Source organism: Chiloscyllium plagiosum, chromosome 3, assembly GCF_004010195.1.
Source record: "Chiloscyllium plagiosum isolate BGI_BamShark_2017 chromosome 3, ASM401019v2, whole genome shotgun sequence".
NCBI classification, from domain to species: Eukaryota; Metazoa; Chordata; class Chondrichthyes; order Orectolobiformes; family Hemiscylliidae; genus Chiloscyllium; species Chiloscyllium plagiosum.
In genome coordinates this window covers 30,577,910-30,601,156 of record NC_057712.1, presented here as the reverse complement: position 1 = coordinate 30,601,156, position 23,247 = coordinate 30,577,910, and the positions used below count along the sequence as shown (strand labels likewise).

At 39.4% G+C, this 23,247-nt stretch overlaps 1 protein-coding gene across 1 annotated transcript in view; it reads right to left on the bottom strand.

The window, feature by feature from the left end:
* Nucleotides 1-23,247, bottom strand: part of LOC122548600 (CUB and sushi domain-containing protein 1-like) — a 2,366,391-nt gene that overhangs the window by 1,223,446 nt on the left and 1,119,698 nt on the right. Inside the window, exon 5 of the mRNA XM_043687435.1 lies at nucleotides 21,672-21,879. Coding sequence (XP_043543370.1) covers nucleotides 21,672-21,879 — 208 coding nt within the window. The remainder of the gene's footprint in view (nucleotides 1-21,671; nucleotides 21,880-23,247) is intronic.

Genomic DNA, 23,247 nt, shown 5'->3' with positions numbered 1-23,247 from the left:
AGGTCAGTGTGTGGGGCATTTTCTCCTTTGCAGCTTCATTAATACCGACAGGTGTACCTTTCCAGTATTTCTCTCACTTTCTCTTCAAAGAGCCAGTGAAATTACAGCTACCATCATTTGTTTGGCAAGAGCAGCCCTCTTTAAAAGTACACATGGGAATTGTAAGTTTGATATGTCCATAGGCCACCCAGGATTCTGATTTGATAATGAAAATGCAGAGATGACATTAAAAATACAAATATTACACTGGTGTAGCCAGGGCTGTTACTCTGAAATTAGTACTTATAGGCAGAATGCACATTAATTAAAACCTTATTCGCCCCATAAATAGAGGTGTAATCTAACCAAATGTGACAGCTTTAAATTAAGCCTTTCCTATCCATAAAAAAGTGGCTCAATGACAGCATTCATTCCACTGAGTCAAAGTGATTTGCGATTGGACTGCTCGAATTGAATGGCCCTTTCAGAGTGAAGTTGACAGCCAACCACACTAGTGTGGATTCAGAAACACATGAAATCTCAGCCAAATAAAGATGGCAGATTTCCTTCCCTTACAGCATTAATGAACCAGATGTGGTTTCACAACAAGCTGATCGTTTCATGCTCACTATGACTGGGACTAGCTGTCAATTTCAGACTAATTAATTGTTTTGTTTTTATTAACTAAATTTCAATTTCACCAGTTTGCTAGGTTTTGAAGTCATCCCCTCAGAATGTGAACCTGATTCTCTCGATTACCAGTCTACTCACATTATTACGATGCCACAATCACTCCACTTGTTAATTCCTGTTTAATTTACATTGGTTCCAAGATGTGTGAAACTGAGAGTTACAAAAAGTGGAAACTCATTAATAATTATTGTATGGTGGACCCTCGCTCCAGTTCATTCTGGTGTAACTTCCATTGGTAGATTTGTTGACATCATCCTCTTTACTAATAGGAATTAATGGACCCTGAATAGTCTTGTATGGTAGAGGAAAGCCACTTGATAGTCTAATGAGAAACAGCTTTTTGTCTTAAGCAAGATGCAATTTATTACATGAGAACAATAAGGTACAATATACAATGCTATAATCAAAAACGTCTCAGTAACAATGAGGAAAATCTTACATCTTCAAGGTCCTATGCTGTTCGTCCCCGTCCTACCCAGACTTACGCTGCAAAAGTCAGAACAATTCTTTTATTTATCGTGACTATCTCCCCCAGTCCTACTCATCCCTCAACCAAATCTGACCCTGGTTTAAAATGAAGTTAACACCCCACTCTGATTGCAGTAATCCAAACACAAAACTACTTCACTTTTTAATCTGGGAAGCTATAGGAATCACACGCTAGACTAGTTCTCAGTATTACAATGCAGAAAGGGAAGCCAATATCAACAAACACTTCGTAAGTGTTTCCTCAAGTCTCTATCCCAATGTCACACTGAGTAAGCTCTCAAACACAACAGTCTATTCACATCTCAGCATTGCATGCCGCAAAGTGAAGGAATTCATTCATTTTTGACTCAGCAGTGGCAATAATTTTGTTTTGATTGCCTTTAGAAAAGGTGAAAGAATGACTGATGAGCAGATGCTTTGGAAATTAAGGAATAAGCACAGCTGGAAGTGCTTGGAGTTCTGAAGCTAAACTAGGCAGAAAGTAGCAATAAAAGCTGACTATTTAAACCCAGCCATTCACCCCTTGAATAGAAAGGTCCTGATTTTTCAACCTGAAACATGGGTATCTCAGTTCTGTGCTGCCAAGCTTCCTTTGGTACCAAGAGTGGAACAGTGTATTATGAACCAATCAATGCTCTTATCCCCAGATGCAGTGATAACACATTCTTGCTTGGTGTGAATATGATCAGCGCATGCTGGTTCTTTACTGGCTTCTGTCCAATTGTGGAAGAGCCACCTATCATTTGCACAGCAATGCAATGTGGTGTGGTTTCAGTTTTAAAGGCATCTTTTCACTTATCACCAGGGATGGTCTGTGGCCAACTGTTAAAGGTACAAAGCTGGCAACAGTATTAAAACTGAGTACACAATGAAGTGAAGGCTTAAAGCATATGAATGTAGATTTCCAATTCCAGTCACTTCTCTTCACCATTCACTCAGCACAATATGAGCCATTGCATTTTACAAAGCCACTTCCAATAATCAGTAATATAAATGTTTAATAATATTAAAAGGAATATGTGGGATTGGACTGAGTTTTATTTTTTTCGAGGTGTCTATGTAAAATCATTGTCTAATTCTCAGTGTTATCCTTCTTCTATCTGAAACACAGTAAAATTGACTGCACTGTGTTCTATCTTTTTAGTGTAATGCAGCAGCAATTCAAAGGCAACAGGAGTTGTTTTTGTGCGGCTGTTCTTCATTCAGCTTCTCACTCATGCTGAAGTTTGGCAGTCTGCCACTCAACTTGGATAACATTTCAAAAACATAAGAGGAAGTCAAAAATGGCGAAAGGTCATCTGGCTCATTTGCAGCTCATCCTTTTAAGTACTCTGTTCATGTTCCTGCAAAACCATCCATTACCATTTCTGCCAAACTTCTTGAGTCACCTTTTAAGTAATTTATTTTCCTTCAACATAGTTTTGTACAATATACATCCCTTTAGTTAAACTGATATCCTATTATCCTAAAGTCATGCCTGACCTTGATATCAAGTCTGGTGATCTTAACTGCATCATTTAATTTATTATGGACTTTGGAGGATCCAACCTCCTTCTCTTTAAACTCCATAAGACAAATTTACAACTTTTCTCTCAACTCTTCCCATTTGTCATAATTTGGAGATGCTGGTGTTGGACTGGGGTGTACAAAGTTAAAAATCACACAACACCAGGTTATAGTCCAACAGGTTTAATTGGAAGCACTAGCTTTCGGAGCACTGAAACCTGTTGGACTATATAACCTGGTGTTGTGTGATTTTTAACTTCTTATTAGAGTTCTACATGATTCTTAAAACTTTCCTCTGACAGTCTCCATTATGTGAATGCAACTTTTAAAGCAAGATGAACGAACCTGTATTTGGAATCCTAGAAACAAACCTCTGTAGGTTTTACGCCACTTGCCTGGTTAGACCAACTCCCAATGTGCTATTTGCATAATTAATTATTTCTTTGCATTGTGTCATCATTGAAAGCCCTCTGCAGTCCTCACTTTTGCCTAGCCTGCTACTGCACCCAAGCTCCTATCAAAATTTCCAAGTGCTTAATTTATTCACCTCATTGTAAAGTTTGCATCTTACATTTCCATGCAATTGTAAAGACTTCACATTGATAGTACCAAATTGGGTTTGGCAGTCACCAGCCCAAAAAAATAGCAGTTTGAAATACTTGGTGCACCTTCTAAGTTCTGGCTGTAAATTAAACAAGTTTCCAACTGAAAGTTTAACAGGCATCAAAGCACAGATTCCCCTGCAGTACATCACTTCCTTCCAAGTCTGACATACAACCTTGCACACTCCTCGTTTGCTATGCACCTTTGTATCCAGGACTGCGTCAGCTCAAGATTTTACTACCAGCCTAGTATAAGGGACCATATCAAAGGCTTTCTAAAAAATTCGCAATATCTTTATAAAGGATTTGAGCAATTTGGTTAAGTAGCAACTTATCTTTTTTAATTCCGACCTGGCTGTACCTTGTAAAACTAATGCTCCCAACACAGCTTGTGAGTTTCTGTTCTGGTGTAGGAGGCACTAGATGTGATTGCTGATAAAAGTACAACTGTTAGACATATCTGTTAAGGAGTTAAACTCACACAATTTCAGAGCTGGGAGACGTAAAATATAATTTAGAAATGAATGTAATATAATTTAAAAAGGAATTAGTTGAAAGAATTTCAACCAACCTGCAAAACTGGAAATTGAGTGTTCAAATAACAAAATCGGCACTGCCTTTGTCTGTCACGATGTGGAGGTGTCGGTGTTGGACTGGGATGAACAAAGTTAAAAATCACACAACACCATGTTTCATTGGTGCTATAACCTGATGTTGTGTAATTTTTAACTTTGTCACTGCAATGGACATAATTTTAACAATACACACATTGTGAATAATTCAGAGACTGATCCATATATCTCGGATTTTGAAACTTTTTTTTTCTTTTTGGAGCCACCTCTTATTTATAATCTGTGTGTAGGGATGGTACATCACCAATTATTTTCGCATTTATTAATGACTAAACTCACACTTTGTTGATGCAAGCTCCAGTTCATCTGGGAAAAAGGTATCCATAAGGGAAAGGATTAATCACTTAAGGGGATGGGTGAGTGAAGGAGAGTTAGTTAGAATTAGAATCCCTACAGTGTGGAAACAGGTCCTTCAGCTCAACAAGTCCACACCAACCCTCCAAAGAGTAACCCACCCAGACCCATTCCCCAACCCTATATTTATCCCCAATTAATACACCTAACATGGCCAATTCACCTGAGTTGCACATCTTTGGATTGTGGGAGGAAACCAGAACACCTGGAGGAAACCCACACACACAGGGAGAACATACAAACTCCACACAGACGGTCACCCAAGGCAGGAATTGAACCCGGGTCTCTGGCGCTGTGAGGCAGCAGTGCTAACCACTGAGTCACCATTCCACCACAACGCACAGCCCTCCTCTTTCAGTTTGGGGTATCTCATTTAGAAGCAAAACAAATTGGGGAACCTTGCTTGGGATTTGGATGTAACATGTTGCCTCATCATAATTTCAGCCTTTCTTCTGACTCCTTATCCTCACATATGCCAGCTTCTTTACTGAAGGAATACATGCTGCTTGTTTCAATTGCTTCTGTTGGTACTGAGTTCCACATTCTAACCATTTTGTGAGTAAATAAACATTTTATCACTGTATTAGATTTATGAGGCAAGTTAACAGTTTTATTAGGAGCAGCAGTTTTAAAAAGCAGGTTCCACTTTTATGTTTTGCTGTATATATTTCAATTGTCAATAGCAGCTTGCAGGGTTATCTAACTCAACATCAAACCCAGTGTGGCACTGCACACATAAATACTTCAATTATTTTCAAAGAACATTGACAGTTTTCAAGCAAAAACAAAGTGAGCAGAAAATGCAATGCTTGCTGTTATTTTAAAAACAAAAGACAATTGAATAGATTTTACTCACATGCCAAGTTAACGCACAAAGGCTAAAAGAAAATGACAACAAATATTACGTGATCAACAAGGCTACATACCGAAGTTAAGGGTCTCAACAGTATCTGTGCCCTGAAGGGTAAAATAACTTGTCCTTTTTTGGGGGAACAACTATTTGGATACCTTAGATGACATATTAAAGAAGTAAGTGAACATGGCTAAGTGGAGACATCACAGTTCAACAGCAGCAATGGTATACTGCAATGAAAATGCTCAATTTTGTACTTAGAATGCAAGCATATACGTGTGTAGCCTCTTTTGAACCTGTTTGATACTTAATGATATCAATGTGCACTTCATGCTCCAGATTTTGCTCTAAGATTTAACCATCGTGCTATAAACTTAGTGTAAAACAAGGAGATTGCAACAGGAGAACATGAGAGATTTGCATCAAGTAAACCTGAGGGGTTCTGAAGGCACATTCAAAACCTTCTTGGCAGATCCCCCTTTCTTTACATTGCTCAAGTGCCAGTTAATATCTAGGCAATCAAGATTAAATCCAGACTAAGCGTTCAACTGTCTTCAACATTTCTCAATATCACAGATTGCATGATACAGCATTCAAATGCCAGCAGATGTGCTTACATGACATTTTGAAGGACACAACTAAGCCAATAAGATAGCATTTGTTGCGTTCAGTGATACTGAATAAAAGCACCGTAACTGCACCGTAAACTTACAGTTACTGAAGTATTTGGATTTAAGAATAAAGTATCAACTAAAATGTGCAGGCTCGTGAATTCATTATCTATCATTCACATGGCACATCTCACTTCCCATCTGCCATGCTTCCCAGTGAGTCTAAATGGGACAAGTTACCAGTATTCTTTAAGCTAAGTCAATGTGACTTATGATCATTTCAGTTTTATGTGCTCCTTCCAACCTTGCAACTCCTTTCTCCAAAGAACATTCAAAACTAATGTTGCAACATTGGGACAGCTTTCACTGGAAAATAAAACAAAGTGAGGCAAAAGCAAAATACTGCCGATGCTGAAATCCTTCAATGGAAAAGAGAAAACATTGGAAATACTCAGAATGCCAGGCAACAACTGAGGGGAAAGAGAGAGAAATAAGTTAACAGTTCAGGTAAATGGCATTTCGCAAAATTGAAGCAAGGAAGAAACGTAATAGCTTTTAAGCAAGTACAGGTCAGAAAGGAGAGTACTGGAAGAAAGCTAAAGGGGAGGTTTGAGATACGGTGGAACCAGGAGAAATGAAACAACAAAAGGAAAGAAAATACAAAGTCAAAGAGGATGGTGATGTGTAACCAATGGATTAAAAATACACACATGCATTTAGTAACCGATAAAGAACATATTAACCAGCCAATAAAGAATACTAAAGCCATTTGAATAGTCAAAGAAGTAACATTCCAGAAGCTTGTCTGAAGTGAAAAAAAAATTAATGTTTCACATATCTTCCATTGGGTTGAAGAGTGTGGTGCTGGGAAAGCACAGCCGCTTAGGCAGCATCCAAGGAGCAGGAGAATCGACATTTTGGGAATTCCTGATGAAGGGCTTATACATCAATTCTCCTGTTCCTCTGATGCTGCCTGACTGGCTGTGCTTTTCAAGCACCACACTCTTCAAGTCTGATCTCCAGCATCTGCAGTCCTCACTTTGCCTCGTTGATTATACCTTCTGATAGGATTGTAATGCTGACTATTGTATTATCAAATGCTACAGTGACAGTTGGTCTCCATTTTTAAAAAAAAACTCAACACAACAGAATTACAAGTTATACTTTTTGTGTAAAGAGATGTGCTAATGATTTTCCATTTAAATTTTTGGCGTGAGCCATGGACAATTGTTTACCTGCAATGCAAGATTTTGTCTTGATGGTAACTGGTTGCATCACTTTCCAGTCCCTGTGTCCTCCATAAGGAAACTTGGTTGCATGACTGCGAAAGAACTGAACTAAACCACTTTTTAACCATACAAACTTCAAAATAGCAACTACAAACAATGTCAAAACCCTGAAATCCTGGTTACAGAGGAGATGCAGTGAGCCTGCAAAATGCGGTCAACAACATATATTTGTGCTCTCTGTAAGGAATCAATTTTCTTTCAACAAACCAATGAAGCAGATGTTATATTTCAGCAATATGCCTCAGAAAAACAGTGAAAAAATGTTCAAGAGAAGAGATTTTTACCTATAATTCTGGAGCAAACCAGACAACTAATGCGTACTCAAATTCTAACTTTGGACTCTTGAACTCTGTCTTAAAAGTAAATGAAATAACTCCACTGAAACTGGTATCCTGTCACCAAGTCACCCTTTACTTACACATGAACACTGAAACAGCTCCCTCAGAGCCAGCTCTTAGAATGAACAGGAGTTTGACACTCTTGTTCTTACCTGTCAGCCAGGACTCCCTGATTGAACCAGATAAACAGCTCCAGTCAGGTAATTCATATTCCATGAGGTCCACCTGGCTGACCTTATTACAATCGCTACAGTAGTGACATTTCTATATGAGTAACCCTTGGTTGTTTTGTCCTTAACTTGCTAATAATTAAATGATTTCTATCTTTTTGAACTCAATTTCTCCTTATTTGTTTGATAGTCTGCCGATGTAGCAATGATTAACCTCACACCTGTATCTAAGAGTGTATTAAAATAAATCCTACTTTAATACAACACAAGTACGTTGTGGTCTTTACCGAATCAGATTCTATAAGAAAATGGGAGTGGAGCAAACTGCCGCCACTGTTTAAAAAAGAAAAAAGAAAAAAAATCTCAATCTGTTTGTGGACAGGTGGTGAGAAGAGAAGGGGAAATTCATTTTAAAACTTGTGATCTGTCTGTCACATAATGGGACAGGAATAGAAAAGAAAAGACAGACAGAAATAATGCGTAAATAGAAAGAATATATTCATTACCAATAGCTGCTGTGCAAAAACAAAATAATTTTCAAAAGTACAGGGAGGGACAAATAGAGTGGGAGCAGAGAGAATGATCCAAAATTATTGAAAACAATTTTGAGTTCAAATTCTTTTTATGTGTTTAATCAAAACATGAAGTGCTGCTCCTCGAATTTGTGTTGAACACTGCAAAAGGCCAATTACAATGAGGTAAGATGGGAAGTGGAGCTGGGAATTAAAATACAGGTTATCAAGAAACTCTCAGTCCTGTCTGGGAACTAAACAAAGAGGTTCTGCAAAACAATCATTTCACCTGCCTTTTTGGAGGAGACCACGTCATCAAAATGAACACAAAATAGGAATTGTGGTGCTGGAAAAGCACAGCAGTTCAGGCAGCATCTGAGGAGCAGGAGAATTGAAGTTTCGGGCATTAGCCCTTCATCAGGAATTAGGCTTATTTTCCTGCTCCTCAGATGTTGCCTGACCTACTGTGTTTTTCCAGCACAACACTCTTGACTCTGATCTCCAGCATCTGTAATCCTCACTTTCTCCTACAAAATAGGAAGTGGAGTGGAAAAAACTGTAGTCAAGTTAGCTGTGGGATCAATGGGCGTCTCGAAGATATTGTTCAATAACTTATTCCAAGAAATAGAAATAGATAAATTGAGGAAAAGATGGGAAGAGTCAGGACCATGTGAAAGGAAGGAAAGTATGGAATAATGAAACAAAAGTTGCTGAAGGAAACAACTCTGAGATCGTCATCAAAGTGTCAGAGAAAGAGATGAGGGATATGGCTTAAGTGCACTAGAACAAAGACCTGACCCACAGAAAGGCAGACATAACATGCATAGGCTCCATAATGTAAGCCAGTGAGAAACTCATGCTGACCTCTTAGGACTGAATCTAATGGCAATCTAGCATTCACAAGGTCACCACGGGAACTTCACCTGGAAGTGCAACCTTTGGACTCTGAAGCTATTGGTCAACCAGAGCAGCTCTCGCATTCATTAGCATCATTGAGAAGGTCATGGCTTCTCCCAGAAGAACATTGAGGATCACAGAAGTGCAAGTGAAGGGATTTGTGGGAGTAGGGCATTGGTGCTGTGGGGAGAAGGGGGAAGGGAAGTCAGAAGCAAATGCAGGGCTCTGGCTCACAGCAGGCACTCCTGTCCTATAGACAGTTCCTTGGTCAAGCACTGATTGCCATTGATTTAGGGACCCAGGCCCAGTTTATGAAATGAACACATAGATTTACCAATGAGATATTGCATATCATAACACCTTACAGCATTGGACTGATACCCTTAACTGGTCTTCAAGTGGCCATTAAAGGACTTCAGTTGGGATGGGAAGGTTGATTCTGAATCTTTCTGCCCAGAACTTAATTCCAATGGATGTGGTAGGCCAGTGGGGTTCAGGGCACCACATTACTATGTCATGTGCTGTTACCAGTTCCAATCTCCCCACCCCAGGAGCGCAAGCTGTCCTCCAACGTATTCGTACCTGCCACATTAGGTACTTGTACATGTGACAAAACAATCCACATGAGCAAATATCAAAGAGTTACTAAAACTGGTCTCATTTATAGTATACTGGTCCCGGTAATACCATCTATAAGCAATTATCAGATGACTTGCTGTGACCTATCAATTCTGAGATTCTTGTCATGTGACCTTTCTGCATGCCACCAGTAGGTGGCATTGTTGCACCACACTAGGTATGAGTGGCATTCCATTTCTTATCATTGAGAGTTAAGACAATTTTGCATTGTTTCAACATCCCATTCTTACCTGAATAATATCAATTTAAATCAGACATGTTGTTTCCAATGGAGCCATAATTTGCTACAAAAATAATTAGATAAAACTTAATTAACTAATTTAAAATTGACATTATGCTCAATTAGCTTTGACCTGTAGAAATTTAACAGTATAATCTTAACCATCTGTTAGTCTAGATCACACAGCTACATTATTACAACACACAAAAATTAATATTGACTTTGGTGCTACCAATTTTCATTATTTCTCACAAGGTACTGAAAACATATCATCGAATTATACTGATTATGTTTGTAGTTTCAAACTTACTTCTTTACTTCTACATTAACTATTCCACATCACTTTTACTTATGCAAAGGTGTGAGCCCATTATTTTAAACACTGTCCTGTTAAACAAAAAGTTGCTTCTATGAAGCATAAACAATTATGTGAACTGGTAATACTTAACAAAAATTGTGATCTCTGCATTCAATTTATATAATTCTGTTGGATTTATTACACTTGCATAGTATTCTGAAGTTTGCATTTTATTTCAGACATTTTAAGTGGGTAAATCTTCTGTGAAAATAGCTTATTGAAGAACATCACACAAATTAGTTCAATTGACATCCACTAATTATGGCAAGAGTAATATCTGCATTCTGTTGAGATTGTACAATGCAATATTACTAATGGTCACACAATGTGTTGTTATGTGATTCTCCAAATTACTATTTAACAAAGTATATGTCTATTTATTTTCTGGCTTCAGGCAACAGTAATATACTTACCACTGAGTCTGAAAGTCCTAAGTGACAATGTAGGCTGACATTTCACTCTAAGAAATATCTAAGACATATCACTTAAGAAGCCAAGACCACAAATAAGGAGGGGGGACATACCACCAGCACTTCACTGATAATGTTACCTAGTATGGTGACAAAATGTCTAAAAACAAGCCTTCAAGCTCAGCGAACTACCTTTCATACTTACATCACTCTAATATGTGAGAGGTGCATTATTGCAGAGGTTGGGCTGGATGTTCCCCTGAGAATTACAAAATAGGATTTGAAACATTTCCCACTGTTGCAGTACCCATTTCAAAAAATCAGAGAACTCACATGAGATTTTGGTACTTTTACAAAATTGCAACATGTTTAGCTTTCTTCAAAATAGTTTTCCACGCCTATAAAGTTATTTTGACAAGACAAAGAGATGTAAAGAGGACTGTTATGTCTTGTGATTTGTACACAAGTCTGAAATAATCACAATTTTAAGTTGCAATATGAAAGCTTTTCTTCGAGTGTGTTTTATAAGATTCCCTGAGGTACTGCAGCTCAGAGTCCCTGAGGGATACCTTTCCTCAAACTCAAAGGAGCTTCAGATTCTGATGTAGTACCTCGTTATTCTTCTTGTGCTGCTATTTCTATGCAGCCATCTTTTTCTTTGTCTTGTCTTTGTTGATTTCAGCCCCATTTAAAGAAATCGATCAGATTCATTATCCCATGGTTGGTCATACTGACTGTTCACGACGCAGATTAAGACTTCCTGTAAATTCCTGGGCATAATTGATAATAAGGTATCTTCTTGCTTTAGACTTTCTTACACTTGCAATGATAGAGATGTTCAACTTGACCCGAATATGGTCATTAGTAAGGAAGATTCAAATGTGAAGCTGCATGTAATCTATTGGTCAAGCTTGTACATGCAGAAGAAATAACTCAGCAGTCTACATGTGGATTCACCTACTGACTGCATTACTCCTGACTGTAGCCTAGTTTTTTAATGTGGCTTGCTGTAAAGATGAACATTCCTACGATATAGCTCCTAAGTCATATTGACAAACTGGAAGAATGAAGCAAGGGTGAAAGCTTTTTTTTAAACTTAGCTCTAATTTATTGTTACATGAAGGAAGGACTAATCTATATTATTTGTCTGTTCATGTGCTTTCAAGACTCACATTCATTCCAGTGTGTTGCAACTCTGCCCATACTGTGCTATTTATGATTTGTGATGTACAATACCATGATATCATCATGAGTTGGCTTCAGTGCTATAAAAACCTAACACAAAAGACTGCGAGAAAACTATAACAAGAGCTTTTCAAATTACTTGTCAAACGGTTCCTGACTTTGCAGCAGACTTTCGCAAACCAGCTTACCTGCCAGTGTTCCCACAGCCTTTCTGAACTCATCTGACTCTCGGTAAACACCTTGGGAAAAGAAATTTAAACTTGCAGCAGAAATTCAAATTACTTATTTCAATTTCACATGCTCCTCCACACACATCATTTACTGCATCTGCTGCACCCGATGTAGCCTCCTCTATATTGGGGAGACGCTACTTGCGGAACGTTTCAGAGATCACCTCTGGGACAGTGCTTTTCCAGCAACACATTTTCAGCTCTGATCTCCAGCATCTGCAGTCGTCACTTTCTCCTATTTGATAGGAATGGCCGAGTAACTTTGAAGTTGCAGCCTTACACTTCTCATGTTCCAGCCTCCCAAGGAGCAGTGGGCAGGGGGTGTTTTGCTCAGCGTCAGGAGGGGAAAAATCTAGCTCATGATCTTTAAGCAAAGAAATTCAACAGAAGTCCTAGCTGTTCCTGATACTCTTCATAGCAGAGTGGTTTCAGTGTCTGAGGTAACAATGATGTGGAGGTGTCGATGTTGGACTGGGATTGACAAACGTAAAAATCACACAACATCAGGTATAGTCCAACAGTTTTATGTGGAAGCACTAGCTTTTGGAGTACTGCTCCTGATGAAAGAGCAGGGCTCCGAAAGCTCATGCTTCCAAATAAACCTGTTGGACTGTAACCTGGTATTGTGTGGTTTTATTTAAAATCCCAAGCTTTCAGAGCGCTGCTCCTTCATCAGGTGAAGTCCTTGGCAACAATCATCCCCCAACAGACAGTACCAGTAAAAATTATCTAGTTATTTATCATTTTGTTATTCATGGGACCTTTCTATCTTGTAGCATTAATTAATTGATGACATTTCAAAAAATGGCTGGGAAGTGCGATAGGCAGTTACAAGAATTCTAATGGTACCAGGTGAAAGCAAATTTACTTGTTTACAAATGACTGTCTAAAATGGCGTGACAAAGGAATTTTATACAGCTACATTAGAACTTCATTTTCTTCCATAAATCTGGCAAATGCAGCTTTCGAACTATCAGACTGAATAAAGATTCTGTGACAGCTTTAACTAACTCAAAGAAATAAATATTCTGATTAGAATTTTCAAAGGTCGTGGTTATAACTAGTCAGGAATGGTTGAATTATATGGTGACAAAAGTCATGCAATGCTATTAAAGAATAGAAAACATTTCCTCTGCTTAGAATTGAAGGATGGATTAATTATTTACGCACAATAGGAACAGTGAAAATGGAAAATTTCCAAAGTAACTTTTCAAGTCCAATCCAAATTACATTACATTTACTGACAGTCAAAATGTGCCTTGGTCAGTGGCCCTATATCCATAATTATTCTATTTTCATGATGCTCAACTGTAAAGTAACTTGTCAAATAGGTCTCGCTGCCACAATTATCCAGAAAATATTTTTTTTTAAATTTAATCGAAACCTGACATTGACTCATACTTAAATCAGAAACAGTTGCCTTATGTTCAGTGTCACTTAATTATCAGGTGAATCAACATCTGGACAGGATACATTATGAACAAAACTGAGAGAATGTCTGTATTTCCTTTACTATCTTCAATCTGTAAAGAAATTGTTGAAGAGAATTTGATATCCAATTGGTTGGATAACCACTTTTTCCTAATTTCAGTTCATAGAGATGGGAACTATACAATCAACTCCAGTAGTGCTACAACCATTACCAGACAACTTGTAAGTGTTCAGAAAAATGCTCAGTTACAGGTCATTGCTCTGGGTCACTAGTTGCACTATCCATCATTAAGGATCGGATCAACTATTCATTGACTGTTTTTCACAAAAGTTAAAGCATCAAAGGAGGTAACATGGAACAAAATGATAAATTGCTATCTCGCTTTTAGCTGCCTGATAGATAGAGGAAGATGTTCCATCATCATTACATAGAAACCACTTCAGGTGCTTTTATGTTCAATAGAAGGACCTCAGAGACGGGATCTTCAAACAGAGGCCAACAAGCTCCATTTATCAGTCTCCCCTGTTTATTTCACCATGTATCTTTGCGGTTGTTGCCAAAATTGAACAAATCTGGCTATTACATTTATTTTCAAAGGCAGATGCGACATTGCATGAGAACAATTCGAGGTTTGCACTCATCATATTGCAGGGGTCAGCTTGTTCATCTTGGTAAATGAGCTGATAATGACAGAAATGTTGCACAAATGTCCTTGACTGCATTCTTCCAAAGTGAAAGGAACCTTCAGTCAAGGATGTGCAAGCTTTTAACAGACAAATACACAACATAGATCCTCTTGTGTCACATCCTGAGAGAGAAAGAGAACTTGAATTTAAAGCAGTCGCCCAGTTTGCATTTTGTCTCCCCAGTGTAAAGGAGAGCACATTGTGAGCAGTAAATACAAGAAACTAGATTGAAGTTGTTGAGGTGCTGCTTCATCTGGAAGGTGTGTTTGGGGCCTTGGTTGGTGAGGAGGGAGCAAGCTAACAGGCAGGTGTTACATACTCTGCGATTGAAGGAGAAGATGCCATGAGGCTGTGAGGACACGTTGTGACTAAAGAAGGAGTGGACCAGAGAGGGAACCAATCCTGCAGAAGACTGCCAAGCAAGCGGATGGGGAATGTGTGTCAGTTGATTGCATCCACTGGAGATGGTGAAAACAGTGGCTCATGGAAACATGGATGCTCATGGGGTGGTAAGTGAGGATTGGGGACCCTATTGTTGCTGTGGGAGGAAAGAGAAGGCATGAGGGCCAAAGTACAGGGGATGGATTGGACACAGCTGAGAGTCCTGTCAACCACGGTGGTAGGGAATCCTTGGTTGAGGAGAAAGGTGGACATTTCAGATATTCCCTTGTAGAAGCGTATGCCTTACAGCATCAGAACAGATGCAACAGAGAAACTAGAAGGTTGGAACAGTCTTTACAGGAAGTAAGGTATGATGTACAGTGCAGGGAACTGTGCAACTCAGTGGATTTGTAGTGGATGTTGGTGGCCAGCCTATACCCAGAAACGGAAACTGAGGTTAAGGAAGGGAGGAGTCAGACGTGGACCAGGTGAAGGGGAGAGCAGAGTAGAAATTGGATGCAAAGTTGATAAACTTTTCCAATTGCGGACGAGAGAGGGAAGGACCCCAGATGATGTCATCAATGTTTACAGAGGAAGAGTCGTGGGGAGGGACCCAAGTAAGTTTGAAATAAGGAATGTTCCAAATATCTCACAAAGCGACAGGCATAACAAGGGCTTATGCAGGTACCCATAGCCACACCTTAGACCTGAAGAAGGTGGGAGGAGTTAAAGGTGAAGTTGTTCAAAGTGAGGATGAGCGCAGCCAGGCGGAGGAGGCTGGTGGTGGATGGGAATGTTCCAGGTCTATTTTCCAGGAAGAAGCGGAGAGCCCAGAAACCATCCTGTTGGGGGATGGACCTGAAAAGGGATTGCTCATCCATGGTAAAGAGGAGGCTGGAGCCTGCATACTGGAAATTCCGAAACCGCTGGATGGCATCAGAAGAATTGCAGATGTAAGTGAGAAGGGAATGGGATAAGAAGCGAAAAACTCATGTTGAGGAGGAACAAATGCATTCTGGGGGGAACAAATAATGCGTTTGTCTGGGTCGAACTGTTTGTAGATTTTGGGAAGGAGATAGAAGTGTGCTGCGAGGGGTTGGGAGACTATGATCGTGGAGGCAGTGGCAGGAGATCACCAGATGAAATTAAATTAGTGACTGTGTGGACACAATAGTATGGTGATCAATGGTGAGGTCACAGTCTGGGAGAGGTGGGAGGAGATGTCCGAGAGCTGGCGCTCAGCCTCTGCAATGTAGAGGTCAATGTGCCAGACAACAGCACCACCCTGCTCGGCAGGCTTGATTACAATGATCTACTTGTTAGATTTTGGTCTGCAGTTTACATTACACCCCCTGTCTGCTGTATAGCTGAAACTTTCCTGCTGTTTGAGGTCCAGGCATTAAAATTTAAAAGACAGCATTTGGACCCATCTTCGCAAACACCCACCCCTTCCTCACAGAACCAGATTAAAACTGGATACTTAACCTCCATTTATCATGTTGGACAAGTGTCTTTCGTTTCTTTATCAGGAGCAAATCAAACTCTTCTGTGAGCGGATCCATAAAATGCTTTGGTAAAATGGATCAACCATGTTCTGTCTAAATCAAGACAAATAATGAAAATAGGTGGATAGCTTGTTTTAAAGGTTATCAGAGACATAGCAGACTGATATGTTATATAAACATTTGATTTTTGAACTACAACTTTCTAGCAGTTTTATGGAGAAAATATTTTTTGAAGGACACTTAGATGACATCTTGGTCCTCTATTTGTATGTGAAAGGCCTAATTTACACACAAGAACACTACCTATCATGTCTGATAAAGTGGATTTCTTAATTTGTTCCATATTGTTCTGTACATCCTCTGTGATATTTATTCCATCAGGTCTGTTAGAAATGTTTCAGACATTTAACATTATAAAGAAATCCACCAATCCACCTTATACTATGGTCAATAGGAAAATAGTATTATAGGTTCCTCTGATTTAATGTCCATAAAACCATCCTCTCAAATGTTATGCTTTGTCAGTTTTAATTTAAACCCCCTGACATTGCTACAAATCAGTTTATTAACCACATCCAAGTGATATGGTCCCTCCAAATCAGTGATTTTGAAATCACCATGTATGATCAAAACTTCGTCAATATGTTTTATTTGTAAAGAAAGCAGTAAAACCAAGTAGCTGCTGCTAATTTTATTAATATTTCAGTGAAGTAAAGCACCACAAGACCCGTAATAACCACACGGAAGGAGGTTCAAGCAAGCACCATGTGTCATATCATTGTGGTGGGATAAATTCCTGGTACGAACCCCAGGCTTTGGTTACATCACGTTCGTGACACTATTGCAAACTTTTGATAAGCTAAATGACTGGGATGTAAGATCAGTGAAAGGCAGGAGCTTCCTGCCTGGTACCAGCAGCAAAAGCAGGCAGCAGCCATATTGGAGCCTGTTGCTACACTACTGAAGGGACTCTGCAGCTCTGCAATTTAGAGAGAGCGAGGACTGCAGATGCTGGAAATCAAAGTCGAGAGTGTGGTGCTGGAAAAGCACAGCAGGGGGTCAGGCAGCATTGAGGAGCAGGCGAATCAACATTTCGGGCAAAAGCCATTCATTTGAGCTTTTGCCCGAAACATTGATTTTCCTGCTCCACGGATGCTGTGTGACCTACTGTGCGTTTCCAGCTCTCTTATTAACATGAGTGAGAAAGACCTGGGAGAAAATATGAATGTCTAGCATTCACACAGGCAAAGGTAGGTATTGCAATCAAATCACAATGACAAATAGATATTTTATTTGGCCACTCAATTCACCTAATAGCTGAGCGCTAAGTGGATCAAATTGTTCAATTTAAACAAAATACAGTTTTAAAATTCCATTCTACACTAGACAGGTGCCTGAACAAACTCTTTTTGGAGTTTGGGGCCAGTAATACTGGCAACTGGGTTTCCCACCTCTTCCATTGCTTGTCCTTTTAAAAATTGCAAACTGTCTGCGATGGGTGGGCACACTGAAATAACCTCTGTTGCTTTAAACGTGCACCTGCCATCGTTTCCAAACCTGCAGCCTTTTGAATAACTAACTCACGGCTCACACAAAATATATGTCTCAGTTATTTGAATTCCCAATATCTGGGAAAGCCATGATGCTGGGATAGACAATTCAGTGTAAAGTGAGGCTCTGTACAGATACATGGCCTATTCACGTTCCCTGGTTACCTGAATTACCTATCCAACAAGTAAACAGATGCCTGTAGAAATATTAGCAACTGTAGAACACAATCACAAAAGACAAATAACTGAAAGGACAAGAAACAATCACACTGTGGCATATAATCAATCCTTCATTTTCTTTTTCACATAACAATTTCATGTCACAAACAAAATCTGCCTTTTACCTATCACTAGCAACAGCTTAAACGACTCAACTGAAATAACACCCCCGACATAGACCATTTCTTCTGACCACTTCCAGACCCTAGCATTTAACAAAGCAATCATTAATACGTTTACATGTAAGTCTGAGAAGACAAAACACCACAAAAGATAAAGGGGTGGGCCTTGTTAAAGGAAGGAGGAGGCAAAGGGACAGACTGAACCCATTTGTAACCTTATTGATCTAGAAACACATGAGACTTCCTAACGTGTCTCTGAGTCTCGAAAGCAATAGGGCCTCTGGCTGAGCATATTCAACTGATAAAAAAAATCATGTACTGAGTGGGCCTATTTTCATCATTGCTCCACCTCAGTAAATAAATGACAGAAAGAGAAAAATTGAAAGACAAATTTCCACTCACATAGAGTTAGAGATCAGTCATTCTGAATTTCAGAAAGATCAAAAACAGACTGGGACTTCATTCATGCATGCAACATTTTTCTGCAATCCCCTGTGTGTTTTGAGCTTTAATAACTTCCTTCCATGTCTCTACTTTCGAAAACCCTTATTCCATTTTACTCCAGAGGCGTCAACCCTTTTCTCTCATTGGGAAGCCATAATCGGCTAAGAATTGGTTTCCCCAGTAAGCTCCTTGTGTGCCAACTGCGGAGCTGCTGAAAGTAGTGCACTCCATGCACGCAATATGCCTCCTGCATACAATAAAAACAGCACAAGTCTCCCTATTGATTGCATTTTGAAGGCAAAATAGAGTTTCCACCTCACTCCAACTTGAGTTATCCCATTATTGAGAGTGACTGCCTGTATTAATTAGGTGGTCGGGTACTAAAGGAAACCAATTCACAAATAACTATGAGAGATAAGCACCAGAATTAGGTTGTGCATTGATGTGGTTTCTCCTTTAGTTTTGAAAGGACTTCAGTATATTACACAGGATTTCTTCAGCCAAGTGATTGAGGAGGTTACTATCATTAAGTTTGGGTTCCTTTAGCGCCACTCAGTTCCAGACCTCATTATTATCTTTGGCTCAAACTTGGACAAAAGAGCTGAACTGAGTGCATCGTCAAGGAGCCCTAGCAACACTGGAGACATGACAATCAGGGGCAAACTCCCCTCACACAAATAGCAGCCACAGCAATGGCTGCTGATACAAGCCCACTTCCATGATGTTCCTTCATCATTTCCACACCCTACTAGTCACTAATCTGGCACCAGTCCCTTCTCTAAAGTTATTAAGATGCAGATTGTGCTGTAAGATAAGGTGGAGATGGACTGAAAACAACAAATGCTGGAGATCACAGCAAGCCAGGCAACATCCATGGAGAGAGAACAAGCTAATGCTTTGAGTTAGATGGCTTTTTATCAGAGCTGAATGAAGTGTGGAGGGGGTAGCATTTATGCTATAGTTGACGGGAGGTGTGGCGATGGTGAGGTGTAGAGTGCTGGTGGAGAAAAGATGTTGATAGTTCAAATTAAGTGATCAGAATGTGAGAATGGCAGGATAATGGTGTGTCTAACTGCCAGACTCTACACGCCACCACTGCCATTGCACACCTCCCCCCACCCCACCCCCTCGCCCAAATATGGTATAAGTGCTGCCCCTTCCATACTCCATTTCAGCTGTGAGCAAGAGTCATCTAGAATCAAAATGTTAACTTGCTCCCTCTTCATGGATACTGCCTGATTTGCTGCGATCTCCAGCATCTGCTGTTTTCAGTACAGATTCCAGCATCTGCACTAATTTGCTCCTACAAGGTGGAGCTGGAGACAGTTTTGCAACATGGTATTGAACCCAGCTCCTGATTCCTTCCTCTGACAGATATTGATCCTTAAACATGAAGCCATCTTTAAACTTCACGTCTCCATGCCGCTTTCAAAAGTGCTTTGAAAAATGTCACCTAATTCACGTTTTATAAAAGGAGAGCCGAACAAAAAAAAAATCCAAATGGAAATATGAAGAGATGTCCGGTTATGAAGTTCAGGAACATGCTTAACACTTTCACAAGAGTAACAGAAAAGTAAGCTTAGCCTATCCAGAAGTTTCACCTTCTAGATGTAAATAAAATAAATTTCTTTAATTAGCATGATTTGTTTTATTAGGTAAACCAGGTTAGTTCACAGGCAACATGGCACTCATTATTTCATACAATGATGTTAACATTGCCACCTTTCTGATTACAGTCAGTTCTGCTATAACGTGCATTTCTTCAACTCCAATTGGCTACACGTGATTGAAGAAATTAGACCATTATTTGTAGAATGTGAACTTTCCTTACCTATCTTGGCTATAATGCGATTCCGGTAGCATTGGTTTAAGTGATGCTGCTGTTATGCGATTTTCTCATAATGCTAGATCGCATGACAATGGAACTATTGTCAGAACAGACTATATATGTAAAAGCTTAGCAGTTGCGATCATCCGACTGCCACAAGAAATAGAGCCACTTCTGTTATTAAAAATGTTGAACAGATGTCAACAGCCACTTTCCGCATGGCCTAACAAATCAACAGCCCATTTTTTTCCGGGAGATTTTATTTTCAAATGTATGCAAGCACGCAAAAAATTATCTGGAATCTTCAACAGGCCCCCAAAATCCTCTGCAAATCATGTAGGTGGCAAATAATTACATTAATCTCCTCCAAGATTATTTCCGTAAAAAAAAACACCTGCACAAACAAGCCGTGCATTATTTAAACAAATTACTTGGCTTCAAGAATTTCAATGAAAAGAGCTGTCAGTGAACAAAGTGCCGCTTAATGATCACTGTTTGAAAACATCTCTTCAATTGACTTTCTGAAGAGTAGTTGGAAGGTTTCACTGCATTATTTTCCCAATTACTCTCATTAATATTTCTAATTGAGGCCAACTGGAAAATTGAAATCTGCATGATTGCCCCATAACGTACTTTCAATCTCCTGCAATATTATCTTAAAATGTGATTATAAACAAGCATTCATTTCACTCAGCAACAAAATTCAGATCACACATCACAGATATACTCACACAAGAAAGAGCATTGATTCCATTTCAGATTTCTGTAATGCCAGTGTAAACCAGCCTTAAGGCGGTTTATTTTTACAGAGCTTTGTGAAGACACACAGAATAACAAAACACAACCTTAGCTTTAGCCCAGAGCTTTACCTGAAGTTTATCTGCAGCACAGATTGTGGGAGTGCCTTTCTTCTGCGGCAGCACCATCATACAAAAGGTGGAAAACTGATTTTAAATCCACATGATTTTGTAAAGCTTTGGATTTTGCAGTGTGACAACAGCCAACCCTTAAAAGTAAACAATTGATTTTAGGCACAGATTGCTGTCCCTGACAAGATGCAACAGGAGATTCCAAGTTTGAAGGATTGATATGATTGGACTTTCAAGGTGAATAGCCCACATTTTACTGGTGACAACTTTTGTAACTTTGATCTGTCAGTGTACAAGGAAGAGTTTTCACTGCTTATGCAGTTCTCAACAATCAGAATTCAACAACAACTAGCAAGATTGAAACCACAATGACAACTGGAGAAAGGAATCAATCTGATTAACTCACTGATTTTTTACATCAAATTAATTAATAAATACTGCATTGCATATGTTTTAAAAACAATGCATGCCTTCAAATAAATTTATCTGCAATCTTCAACAGGCCTAAAACCATCTGCAATTCAATCTGGTGGGAAATATTTAAAATACTTCCAAGGTGGATTCTTATTTTAAGTAAACATCACCCCAAATGAACTGCACTGTGCACTGTTATGAAATAAATTACTTGGCCCTTTGAAAAAAAATACGACAACAATCACTGTACTTGCCATATTGTTGGTGCATCAGTCCCGCTAATCTCGAGGATGTCATATCCATCTTCAAGTTGGAAATCAGAGAAGATGAGTGCAATAGTATCTCCAGGCTCGGCCAGGATAGTCCACGTGCAGTCAGCATTATTATTGTATTCTGACGGGAAGTATGGACTGGAAATCATTCCGCTGGTACCACGCAATGTCCCGCCACATGCACCTTCAGCTGCAACAGATAGACAGGATAAACAGATAAAGCAGAGTTTGCATAAGCCTCATAGTTAGCACTTAATATTGAAATAATTTGTTACTTCACAGGAAACATATTCCCAACAAAACATACAATTAGATAAAAGGTTAAGAATTTCTTGTAGTTTCGCTGAACTCTGAAATAAATTATATGTGTCAGTATTTTTATCGAACAATTGTCAGAGAAAGAGAAAATGCATAGACTGCTTCAATGTAATTTTGTAACATAGCTAACATTAAATTCCTCAGTCTTACAATCAAATGTATTTATTTTCTCCTGGGATTGATGAAGTGCCAATGACATTCGAATTCGAGTAACACTTCAGAGGATTTAGCTGTCAGGTATAATATGGTCAGGTACCTAGTTGAGTCAAACAATTCGCTTTATGTTGTTAACAAAGAATAATTGTTGATGTAGGTGAGTATTATATGATCTGGACTGCTGTGAACCTTGAATCATTGAATTGTTGCAACTGTCAATAGTGGTTGAATGATTTTCTGGGCATCATCATTAGGTTTGACTCTTTTCTCACTTCGGCATTGCAATTTCAAAGTAAGCAGGAAATGCTGAATAAAGTCAGAAGTTAGACTGAGTTTTAATTTTAGGAGAATGGGTGTCAAATCTAAAAAGGTGATGAGGAGGAATTACTTCTTTCAAAGAGTCATGAATCTGTGGAATGCATTATCTCGGATTAAGGTGGATGCCAGAACATTGACTAAGCTTAAAGAAGAAATAGGTAGATCTTTAATTAGTAATAGGTTGAAGGGTTATGGAGAGTGGGTAGTAAGGTGGAGTTGAGGCCAAGATGAGAACCACATGATTATATTAACAGTAGAGCAGAGACAAGCTTTTTCGCAGCAGAGAGCGGCGGGAGCTGGGCGGAAGTTCAGGCGGAGTGCAAAGCCGGTCGGGAAGGTAAGTGATTGCTATTAGAGTGGGTGACCCCAGGTCCTAAAAAGTAGGGTCTCCCTCCCTCCCTCCTCCTCTATCCTAAATGAAGAGTCCACAGACTTGCCACAAAAAGAGGGTCTAAGGAAGTTTGGATCGAAGAGTGAGGCTTCAGCTCAGGAATCTTTGACAAGAAGTTTGAGTGAAGTGATTACACCACAGTTGAAGAGGGTGAAGACATGACTGCCCAGCTGGTTCAGTGTGCTACGTGCTTGATGTGGGAGGTCAACGGCTCTGGTGTGTCTGGCTCGTATATGTGTGGAAAGTGTGTGCACATTCAGCTATTGACCGATATTGCAGCGCTGATGAAAGAACTCGAGGACCTTAGGCTCATCCGAGAGAACGAGATCTTTCTGGATAAGACCTTCAGTGAGGTTATTACACCGACCATACCAG